We start from the raw sequence: 11,800 nt of genomic DNA on the forward strand, positions 1-11,800 counted from the left end.
ACCCACGCTGCCTAGCAGGGAGAGCTCAAAGGCGGCTCACTGAGGCTGTCGTATTTATAGGATAAAGTGGTTGGCTTGCACTCAAATTACATGCGATAGGAAAGGTATGCAGGAGGCTCCTTGTACCCCCCAGTTTCTTTGTTCCTTGATAACTGAGTCTTGGAATAGCCACCCACTATTCCCGTGTCAGTCGCATGATTGGTCTTCCAAGCTCATACACATCATGTACCACTCGGCTCCTTTGTGGGTTTTCAGAGAACAGACAGAAACTAGAGTTCATGGCCTGGCTATGGCTCACGCCTTTACCTCTTCTGAAGCCTGTACCACACTACTGCTAGTTTGGTTAAGAGGTCGAGTGCATCCATCACAACTGGCTGCAAGCAGGCCACATAAGGATTTTTCCTATTTGCAAGCAAAGAAAAGCATGATCAGTTTTCATAAACAATAAAACACACTCTGTAACCACAGGCTAAGTACAAGCTGTCTCTAAGGAGGCTGCCTTTCTACAAGGGATAATCTTATGAGAAATGTTTTAGATAGATAGGTACAAAAAGATAGATATAAAAACAACTAAAGTGTCAGCTAAAGAGACAATGAGACTATTGAAAGACAGGCAAGCTTTGAACTCCCTGAAGCTCAAAGCAGCAGCTGGGTAGGTGAGAGGTATCTGAATGAACAACGAATAATGGGAGGGGAAAATTAGAGACTAATGGAACTGGCCTTTGTCTAGAGAGTCTGCATCTGCAAAGATGGCATTAGAAATGGTCATTGTATGAGGACAGGTGAAACTGTTTGAAAGATTAGAGAAACTAAATACACCATATAACAGGCAGAGGAGTGATGCTGAAGTTACAGGTGAAGATCAATATTTCTTTCAAATATGCCTTTTGAAAGGTCATGGGATTGGTAGAGGTCTCTTGTGAGTGAGGACAAGCAAATGGTGCACCCGTCTTTGAAAGAGGCCAAAAGTGCAACCCAGGGAACCCCAGGCTGTAGAAGCTCACTTTGGTGAGGAGTAAACCATTGAATGAGTGCTTTTGGGTGACATTCCTGGGCACCCAAAAGAGAAGAGCATCGTTGTGGACTTCCCAAGGGTAAATCATGCCTCGCCAACCTGGTTGCCTTCATGATGAAGTAGCTGCGTTTGTGCATGAGGGGACAACAGGTGATGTCATTTACCTCCACTTCAGCAAGCCTTTTGGCAAAGTCTCCCTCAATGTTCTTGTACCCAAGTTAGGCCATCACAGTCTGGACGGACAGACAAACAGATGGGCAAAACACTGCTTGGATGACGAGGCTGAGAGAGCAGTGGTGAAGGGGCCAGACTCTACCTGGAGGCCAGGGGACATAGTGGGGTTTGGTGAGGTGGCACAGGGGACTCTCCTGAGCCCTGTGCAGTTTAACACCCGTATCCAAGACCCAGAGGAGGGAACTCTCACCACGTTTTTCAATGTTACTAAAATGAGAGGACCATTCCTGTGCCTTAGGGATGCCTTTCAGGGGAAACCTGAGAGGTGGGAGGACTGTCCTGTGGGGACCTTCATGAAATAGAAGAAGGACAAAGGCCAGGCAGGTCCTGCACCTGGGATAGACTGGTTGGGGCCTGGAGCACATTATGGAGAAGGAGAGGCTGAGAGAGCTGGGTTTTTGCGAAATCCCTCAGAGTGAAACCCTGGTGCAAGGATGCAGGCCAGTTGGTGGGATGTCAGTCAATGGATTTTTTAACATTTGTTGAGACAAGGCCATGGGCATCTGATCTAGCTGGAGGCGTGTGAGAACTGGCTTGGCTGAGAGACCAGCTGTGGCAAGAGCTGTGGGACTTGGTGTGTGATAAGTGTCAGTAGGAAAGTTCCCTTTTTTATTACTACTGGTGTTGGAGTTAGGTATCACAGAGCCCCGGAGGAGGACAGAGGTGACAATGCAGCAAAGGTCCCTTCTCTGGGCTGTGGTTCATGGCCAGAGATGGAAATGGCCAGTGTGCGGGACTGATCTGGGACAGTTTTCCCTGGGCAGCTTCCCCAGGATGTCCAGGGAACATGGCACAGACCTGGCCCCTCTCTTCTGCACCTTCGGTGCCTTGCTTCCTTCACCATGATGCCTGACTCTGCACTGTCAGCACCCTGCTGGCTGCCCCCACCCTGCACACTCACACAGCTTAGCTCTACACTGCTGCTTTCCTCTCCTGGGCACTTCCCAGCCCAGCCCCTCCCCAGTCTAGCTCAGCAGAGCAGCCCAGTCTGGGCTGGCCCCATGGCAGTGCCCACCGCAGGGTGCTGCAGAGCTCTGGGCACTCACCCCACAGCCCCAGCCCCTCTGAAGGGCACAGCAGCTGCTGGGGGGCAGAGCGGAGGGGGTTCAGTCTCCCCATCAGCCCCAGGGATGGTGCTGACCTCAAGGGCATGAGAAAATGGAGGCCAGGCACTCTCTGGGTCTCCTGAATTCATACTGTAGGTGATGCCAAATCCTGACTGAATTTGTCCCCTCCTCTGCTCCCACCAGCCCCACTCCCCAGGATGGCGTGACAGTCCTGGCCCTGGGCCTCCTCAGGCAGCTCCTGCATCTCTCCAGGCTCCCCTCCCTGTTCCTGCTGGGTCCCCACTGACTCCCGTGGCACTAGAGAGTCCTTGTTCGTGGATACATTGATATAGTGCTTTAATTTTGGAGGACTTAACCATTGCAGGTATTTCACATCCTAAGCCTCCATTCATTCCAACCCCAGGTCACGTGGTGAGTCCCCATCCTCTCCTCTCCTCACCCCTCCAAATTCATTTCCAGGGAGTCTGGTATATGCCGTCAGACCTGTCATACATGAGGAAACCTGAGGAAAGAATGGGGAGCTCATGGACCATCTGCCCTGCCACTGGACACCAAGAACAAAGCTTTTAAATCCAGAACATTTTGTCCCATGGAACGCAATGCGACCATGAGCTTAACTCCAAAAACACTGAGAACAAAAGGAGAACAGACTCTTGAAAAGACCAATTTTTCAGAGAATTTCTTGGCAGCACCTTTGGAGGAAGAGCCCAGCCTTCACGTACTGGACCTGGGAGATTCCTGTGTATTGAAGAGCTACCATCTGACAGGCCACATGTGATACAGTGTGTTAAAAGGACAAGACAGAATAAGATCAAGCCTCAAGACAAGTAGTATAAGCCCAGCAAATTACCTATAAACAGGATTATAATAAGATAAAAAGGCAGACATGTGGCCTCAGATAAACTCTGAGAAATGTGCAGAAAAGGGAAGGGTCATTATTGTTAATGAAACACTGTCCATTGGGCCAGTTTCCATAGGGCATCCTTGAGCTCCTGGTTCCTCATGCTGTAGATGAGGGGGTTCACTGCTGGAGGCACCACAGAGTAGAGCACTGCCATCAGTAGGTCTACAAATGGGGAGGAGATGGAGGGGGACTTCAGGTAGGCAAACATGGCAGTGCTGAGGAACAGGGAGACCACAGCCAGGTGAGGGAGGCACGTGGAAAAGGCTTTGTGCCGTCCCTGCTCAGAGGGGATCCTCAGCACAGCCCTGAAGATCTGCACATAGGACGCCACAATGAAAACAAAACACCCAAAGACTAAACAGGCACTAACCACAAGAAGCCCAACCTCCCTGAGGTAGGCATCTGAGCAGGAGAGCTTGAAGATCTGGGGGATTTCACAGAAGAACTGGTCCAGGACATTGCCTTGGCAGAGGCGTAGTGAAAATGTATTGGCAGTGTGCAAGAGAGCATAGAGAAACCCACTGCCCCAGGCAGCTGCTGCCATGTGGACACAAGCTCTGCTGCCCAGCAGAGTCCCATAGTGCAGGGGTTTGCAGATGGCCACATAGCGGTCATAGGCCATGACAGTGAGAAGATAAAACTCTGCTGAAATGAAAAAGACAAACACAAACAGCTGTGCAGCACATCCCAAGTAGGAGATGGCCCTGGTGTCCCACAGGGAATTGGCCATTGCTTTGGGGAGAGTGGTGGAGATGGAGCCCAGGTCGAGGAGGGAGAGGTTGAGGAGGAAAAAGTACATGGGGGTGTGGAGGCAGTGGTCGCAGGCTATGGCAGTGATGATGAGGCCGTTGCCCAGGAGGGCAGCCAGGTAGATGGCCAGGAAGAGCCAGAAGTGCAAGAGCTGCAGCTCCCGCGTGTCTGCGAATGCCAGGAGGAGGAACTCGTTCATGGAGCTGCCATTGGACATCTGCTGCTTCTGGGCATGGAAACTGCCAAAGGAGATAAAAAAGAAAAATTCAGAGAAGCTTCTCTGAGCCAAATTTCATTCATTCATTGTGCAATACCTAAGGGTGTTTTTCTTTCCTGGAGGGCTGTTACACAGCTCTGAGGCTTCAGCTCTGGTTTGTGCTGGCTGAGTGTGCTGTGCAGAGCCGTGCCCTCTCCCCAGGGGCTCCGGAAGGGTCAGCCCTGCTTTCCAGCAAGGACCCATGGAGGCAGCAACAGCCCAGGGTGTTTGGAGGGAGGCTTCCTGGGGAGGAGTTCCCTGTGCTGCACTAGAGCGGAGGGCAAAAAGCCCAGAAGGACGCTTTCTTCCCCAGAGGATGGTGGCAGATGAGGTGCAGCAAACGTGTGTCGGTACACTGTGTTTTAGTATTCAGACACCCCCATCCCACTTGGGAAATGGTCTTGGAAGGGCTGAAATTCCCCCGTTGCCCCGTTGCTCTCAGTGCAAACCTGCGTCAGTGCTCCCATGCAGGAGGGCTGCTCTGTCCATCAGCCTGGTGCCCAGCTGCTCTGGGCTTGCACCGCTCTCAGCTGCAGGACGACTGCACCCAGAGGTTGCTCTGCAAAAGACACTGGAGTGTCCTGGGAGCAGAGGGGTCCTGTTCCAGGTGCAGAGTTCAAAACACCTCTCCTTTCCAGCACAGCTCTGCGGAGTATGAGGAGGAGGACAGGGCAAGGATGCTGATTGGCATGGGCAGATCGGGTGCTCTCAGACATCTCCTAGGTCCTGCAGGAGAGCTGTGCCCTTCTGGAGAGATGCTGACAGCCCCGCAGGACTCCCTGCCCAGCATAATCAGGTGTCTTAAGGTGCTGTCTGCTAAGGGAAGCAGTGCCTCATTGCCCAAGCACTGAGTGCAGTGTCTGGAGCCTGGAAAATGAAGAGAGGGCTTGGGCACCTTGGTCCCATGGAAACACCTCCAGGGCAGCGCCCTCCAGGTCAGGGCCAGAGCCGGCACTCCACACCCCCACCCCTTGCCCCACACCACCACCGTTACTGCCAGGGACCCCACGAGCAGGAAGAAGAGCAGCACAAGCAGGGGGAGGAACAAAGAAGAACGCTGTGACTCTCCTCCTAAGGGAAGCAAGGAGAGGAGAGGCGGCCGGGCACTCAGGAAAGCCTTCTCCTTACCCAGCAGAGCACAGCACCTCCCAGTTAGCAAAAGCGCAGGGCAGTCGCTCTCAGCCCCTTTGCCCTGCAGAGGGAAGCGGCCACGTGTCAGGAGAGATGCCCCTCTGCTGTGCCAGAGCTCTGGCTGCAGAGGAGGCAACTCCTGCCCTGGACCACACAGCCTTAAGGGCAGAGGCTGTGCTGGGTGGGAGACGAGAGCAGGGGTCTTGCGCAGAGGAAGGTGTCTGCATTGGAGGGCATGACAGGGAGCTTCCCAAATTCTGCCTCCCATGCCATTTGGGTTTGGAGGTTCCTAGAGCTCTCTGCCCATGTCTCTGCTGACTGGAGATATCCCTGCCGGGAAATGTTTCTCTGCCCTCCAGTTTTTCCCTGTCAGGGATCACCCAGCCCATCACCCACTCCTGTCTGCTCAGCTCTGACCTGATGAAACCTCCCGGTTCCAGCCACTCTCTAGAGGTACTCCCAGTTTGCAGGCAGTGAGGAGCAGGTCAGACAAACCCTGATGAGGCCAGCAAAGGTGATGCTGGTGCTCTCTGGAGGTAGAGGAGTGGATGGAAGCAGTTGCCTTGGCTCCTACCAGACCTACTGATCTCTCAGCGTGGCAGCTCAGGACTCTCAGGCTCCCTCGCCAAATGCAGCAGCGCCTTTTCCCTTTGTCCTGAAACAACAGGAAACTGGAAGCATGGCCTCAGGAAAGCTCTTTAGCTTTAAGGTATCCCCTGCCTTGCTCTTCCTCTGGAAAAGTCCCCTCTGAAATGCCCTGGGCAGCTCTGGCTGCACACCCGGCCTTCACCCCTTCCCCCTTGTCTAACATGAGCCCCTGGGCTGGGAGGCCTCCTGACAGACCCTGGAGGCTATGAACGCTTTCGGAGACCCTTCCCGCAACGGCAGCTGCATTGCCCTGCACCAAGAGACTTCCCGTGTCAAGGGCTGGAAAGGTTTCTTCCCTTGCAGCGCTCCTCTCTCCTCCCACTCCAGCCTGCCTTTAATCTCGCTCTGCCCTACTCCTTTGCCCAGAGCCCTGCTGCGCTTGGCAGAGGAGTTGCTCCTTGGCAGAGCTGTCTCTCTGCACTGCTGCCTGCTTGCCAGGAGCTCCCTCCACCCCAGGAGCCTGTCTCAGCCCCGGAGGAGGGCACCTGCCCAAGACGTCACTTTCTCTGCCCCCCACCCCACTCGGCGCTCCCTCCAGGTGTCCCTGGGGCTCTCCAGGAACCTGCTTGGGAAGAGACTGAAGGAATCACCGATGTTGCCTCTCTCACCTCTGCAGAGAGGTTTCTTTGCAGCAGTGCCCTTTCTCCTCTCCCAGACACAGTTAGGTCTGAGAATCCCCCTGCCTTGGCCCATCATGAGGCAGGACACCTGGACACTGCCAGGGAGGCATCTCCTTTAGCCATGCTGAGGGAAGGCAATCAGCTGAGTCAATGGAGGCATCTCATGCTGGATTTGTAGTGCTGGGGCTGGAAGGGACCTCAGCTCCCTCCCTTGCCTGCCCCAAACCCCCAGGAGGTGGGATTGCTCTTGCTTCGGTCATGGCGTCTGTTACAAATAGGCACCTGCACTCCTTTCCTACAGTGCCATGGTCATCCCCCTGTCACTCCAGAAATCCAGAGGGTTCTTCCCCTTTATAGCTTGATGGCAGTAGGGTACATTGTGTACCAGTGTGCATTAGAGCCTTATAATCCTGCGGGTCTCCTGTTCCAGGCCATCAAATCCATACAATCCAGTAAACCCGGTTGTCCCTTTCCTCCACCTGGCTGTAGGCAGTGCCCCCTCTAGTCCTGGTCACAGCATTCATAGAATCATAGAATCATAGAATCATAGAATGGTTTGGGTGCGAAGGGATCTTTAGTGGTCGTCTAGTTAAACCCCCTGCAATGGGCAGGGACTTCTACAACTAGATCAGGTTGCTCAGAGCCCCATCTAGCCTGTCCTTGAATGTTTCCAAGGATGCGGCATCTACCACCCCTCTGGGAAACGCGTTCAAGTGTTTCACTCCCCTCATTGGGAAAAATTTTTCCTTGTGTTCAATCTAAATCTACCCTCCTACAGCAGCCTTCTCTTCTCCAGGCTGAACACTCCCAGCTCTTTCAGCCTTTCCTCATAGCAGAGGTGTTCCATCCCTCGGATCATTTTTGTGGCCCTCCTCTGGACCTGCTCCAACAGGTCCATGTCCTTCCTGTACTGAGGACTCCAGAGCTGGACGCAGTACTCCATGTAGGGTCTCACCAGAGCAGAGTAGAGGGGCAGAATCCCCTCCCTTGACCTGCTGGCCACACTTCTTTTCATGCAGCCCAGGATACAGTTGGCTTTCTGGGCTGTGAGAGCACATTGCCTGCTCATGTCCAGCTTTTCATCTACCAGTGCCCCCAAGTCCTTCTCCTCAGGGCTGCTCTCCATCCCTTCATCCCCCAGCCTGCATTGACACCAGGGGTTGCCCTGACCCAGGTGCAGGACCTTGCACTTGGCCTTGTTGAACCTCACGAGGTTCACATGGGCCTCCTTCTCAAGCTTGTCCAGGTCCCTCTGGATGGCACCCTGTCCCTCGGGAGTGTCACCTGCCCCACTCAGCTTGGTGGCATTTCAAAACTTGCACTCAGTTGCACTATTCATGTCCTTGATAAAGATATTCAACAGTACTGGTCCCAGTATGGACCCCTGAGGGACACCACTTGTGCGTTGGGTATCTCCAGGGGTGGTCTCCACTCTAAGGTGGGCTTTGACTAGATGATCTCCAGCACCTACAACCTCTCTTCTTCCTCTTGGATTTGACCTTGAAGCTATCGCAGGATTTCTGATGTCTCCACTGGAGTGGTTGTCTTCTTAGTCAACACCCAAGGTTGAGCTTGAGACCTTCTAAAGATCTAATGGCCACCCGGCACCACCTGAGGAGGACAAGCCTTGAGCCCACCCAAGCTCAGGTGAAGGCCTGGGCAGAGGCTTCCCTCCAAGGAAGGCTGGATGAGGTGAGGGGGAGTCTCAGCCAAGGGCTGAAGGCACTGGGGGAGGTGAGGCTGGCCCACAGCAAGGTGAAGGTCAAGAAGCGGGGCTGCAGCTGGGGCCAGAGGACACATGGGGCATGGCATAGTGGAGGGAAGGGAGAGAGGGGTATGGACAACGGACGCACTTAGGGGTGCCAAGGTTGCACTTAGTAGTCCAGGGGGGCCCTTAGGGGTCTGGGGGGCAGTTAGGGGTCTGTACAGGGATGAGACCCAGTCTATAAGGTTAAAGAGATCCAGTTTGTACGGGGACAGGGGACAGGGCCCAGTCTCTACTGGGATGGGGCCAGGGGATCCAGTTTGTACTGGGATGCGGCCCAGGCTGTACTGGCAGGAGTTAAAGGGATCTAGGCTGGACTGTGACGGGACACAGCCTGTACTGGGAAGGGATCATGGGATCAATTTTGTACTAGGACGTGCCCAGTCTGTAATGGAAAAGGATAAAAGGATGCAGTTTGTCCTGGGACAGGGCCCAGTCTGAGCTGGGCAATGTGAAAGGGATCCAGTTTGTACTGGGATGAGGCCCAGTCTGTGCTGGGAAGGGGACCAAGGGCTCCAGTTTACACTGGGACAGGGCAAAGTCTGTGCTGGGAGGCGTTAAATGGATCCAGTTTGTACTGGGACAGGGCCCAGTCTGTACTGGCAGGTATTAAATGTGTCCAGTTTGCACTGGGAGAGGCCCCATTCTGTACTGGGAGGTGTTTGAAGGATCCACTTTGTATTGGGAGGGGGCCCAGTCTGTACTGGGAGGGGTTAAAGGAACCAGTTTGGACTCGGATGGGGTCCATTCTGTACTATGCGGGTTAACAGGATCCAGTTTATAATGTGACAGGGCCCAGTCTGTACTGGGAGTGGTTAAATGGACGCAGTTTCTGCTTGGAGGGGGGTCAGTCTGTACTGAGAGGGGTTAAAGGGTTCCAGTTTGTACTGGGACTGGTCTCAGTCTGTACTGGCAGGAGTTCAGAAAAAGAAATCTAGGTAATAGCTGAGAAAGTCTTAATTTCCAGCTTTTCATGACTTTTTAAGAAATTTTGCTGATCCCTGAGGGATGCTGCTAGTATCTGGCTCCTCGGAGGACTTTGTACCACTGACAGATTTGATCCTGATCGTCCAGCCAACTTCCCACCCACCACATCATCCACTTCTTCAGTCCAGATGTCAACAATCCGCTCTAGGGAGACCACGGGAAACCACATCCAAAGAGTTGCAAAAGTCCAGGTACACAGCATGCCCTTCTTTCCCCTCCCACATGGGTTCAGCAATCCTTTTCTTGTCCTTCAAGTGATGGAGATAGCTGCAAGAGCATTTGCCCTGCCACCTTCCCAGGGACTGAGGTGAAGCTGACCAACCTGTAACACTCCCAATCCTCCTTCTTGCCCTTCTTGAGGATGGGTTTGATATTTGCCTTTTCTGAGGACCTTGCAGCCTCCCTGATCTCTCTGCCCCTTCCAAGATGTTTGAGAGAGGTCTCATGATGACACCAGCCAGCTCCACCAGCACCTCTCTGCTCCTTCCCACACCAAAAGCCTTCTTCATATGCCACCCTTCCAGCGGAGTGCCCAGGACACAGCACATGCCAGTCCAGGTCCTCTGGCCTGGCTCAGAAGAGAGCCAGAAGTGATTTCTTCCTGCAGGCCCACAGCTCCAGTGGGGTCTCTGCGCAGCTCACAGCTTCCCTGAGCATTTTTCTCAGTGTCCCCCAACCTTTCTAGTCCACAGGCTGTAGATGAAGGGATTGAACAGGGATGTGAGGATGGTGGAGAAAAAGGGTTTTGTCAAACTGTCTCAGGAGGGCTGTTCTGGGCATCACACCCCCAAGGATGAGGGTGTCATAGAAAAGAGTGGCACTAGTGAGGTGAGAGGAGCAGGTGGAGAAGGCTTTCTGCCTGCCCACGCTGGATGGGAGAGCTGCCCCAGGGAGGCATCTCCGATGCACACAGGATGACCATGTGAACAGGAAGGGGAGGATGGGATCTAAAAAGCAGGTTATGACAGCAAAGAGCACGAGTGTCACAGTGTCATTGCGTGAGAGCTCCAGCAATGGGGTGAAATCACAGACGAAGTGGCCCACTCCACTGGGGCCACACAACTGTATCTGGGACACGACTGAAATTATGACTGTAGATGACAGAAATGCCCCTAGTGAAGGGGCAGCTGCCCTCTGGAGACAGACCTGCCGGTTCATGAGTCTTGTAGAGAGCAGGGCGTGGCACACAGCCCAGTACTGATCCTAGGGTGTGATCACGGGTAGTAAACACTCGGTACATGCAAAAAGTGCAGGAAACAATACTAGCACCGTGATGAGCAGAGATGGTGCTGTCCCCAGTCACACAGCTGGCCATCAGCTGGGGCAGGTGGTGGGTCGTAGAAGATCTCCAGGGAAGACAAATAGCCCAAGAAGAAGCCCATGGGGGTGTGCAGATGCTAGTTTGCCACCACGTGCATGATGATGAGGGTTTTCTCAAGAACAAACACTATGCAGGTCATGACAGTGAGAGGGAAGAGATTTTCCTAAGGGCTGGGAACGTTCCCCATTCTGTACGTATGGGGGACTCCATCATGGACCCTGTCCTGGTTTCAGCTGGGATAGAGTAAATTTTCTTCTTAGTAGCTGGTATAGTGCTGTGTTTTGGATTTAGGATGAGAATAATGTTGATAACACACTGATGTTTTCATTCTTGCTGAGCAGAGTTTACACCAGTCAAGGACTTTTCAGCTTCCCATGCTCTGCCAGGTGCACAAGAAGCTGGGAGGGGGCACAGCCAGGGGGGCTGACCCAGACTGGCCAAAGGGCTATTCCATACCATATGACATCATGCTCAGTATGTAAAGCTGGGGGAAGAAGAAGGAAGGGGGGGACGTTCGGCGTGATGGCGTTTGTCTTCCCTAGTAACCGTTACGCATGATGGAGCCCTGCTTTCATGGGGATGGCTGAACACCTGCCTGCCGATAGGAAGTAGTGAATGAATTCCTTGCTTTGCTTTGCTTGTGCACGTGGCTTTTGCATTCCCTATTAAACTGTCCTTATCTTAACCCACGAGTTTTGTCCCTTTTACTCTTCTGATTCTCTCCCCCATCCCACCTTGGTGGAGTGAGCGAGCGGCTGTGTGGTTCACAGTTGCTGGCTGGGGTTAAACCATGACAGCCCCATTGCCCTTCCTTCACCTATGAGGATGAATATTTGGTTCAGTTTTAGTTGCTTGGGTCTCAGACAGACAAATCAATGCAAGTACATTTATTTTGTTTAATTAGAGAAGGAGTATAGCTCCTTATTTACACAGTCAGTGGGTCACACTAGTGAGGAAGATAATGAAGTAGAAGTGGGGTGTCCACATTTCTTTGTGGACAACATTATCACAAGTTAAAAAAGCAAGAAAAGGAAAAACTTACCCAACAACAATAATGACAACAAAAATTAATCAAGAAAGGCTGGGCCTGTTATGAGTTACA

General features: G+C 53.0%; 1 protein-coding gene across 1 annotated transcript; it reads right to left on the reverse strand.

The window, feature by feature from the left end:
* Positions 1–3,257: 3,257 nt before the first annotated feature.
* LOC148051125 (olfactory receptor 14J1-like) lies at positions 3,258–3,842 on the reverse strand. Its single transcript, XM_087738362.1, has one exon. It carries the CDS (start codon positions 3,840–3,842, stop codon positions 3,258–3,260), a length of 585 nt encoding a protein of 194 aa, XP_087594488.1.
* Between the last annotated feature and the right edge of the window lie 7,958 nt (positions 3,843–11,800).

This window comes from Nipponia nippon, unplaced genomic scaffold (assembly GCF_047370975.1).
Source record: "Nipponia nippon isolate SJK-2023a ecotype South Korea unplaced genomic scaffold, ASM4737097v1 scaffold_67, whole genome shotgun sequence".
Lineage (NCBI taxonomy): Eukaryota > Metazoa > Chordata > Aves > Pelecaniformes > Threskiornithidae > Nipponia > Nipponia nippon.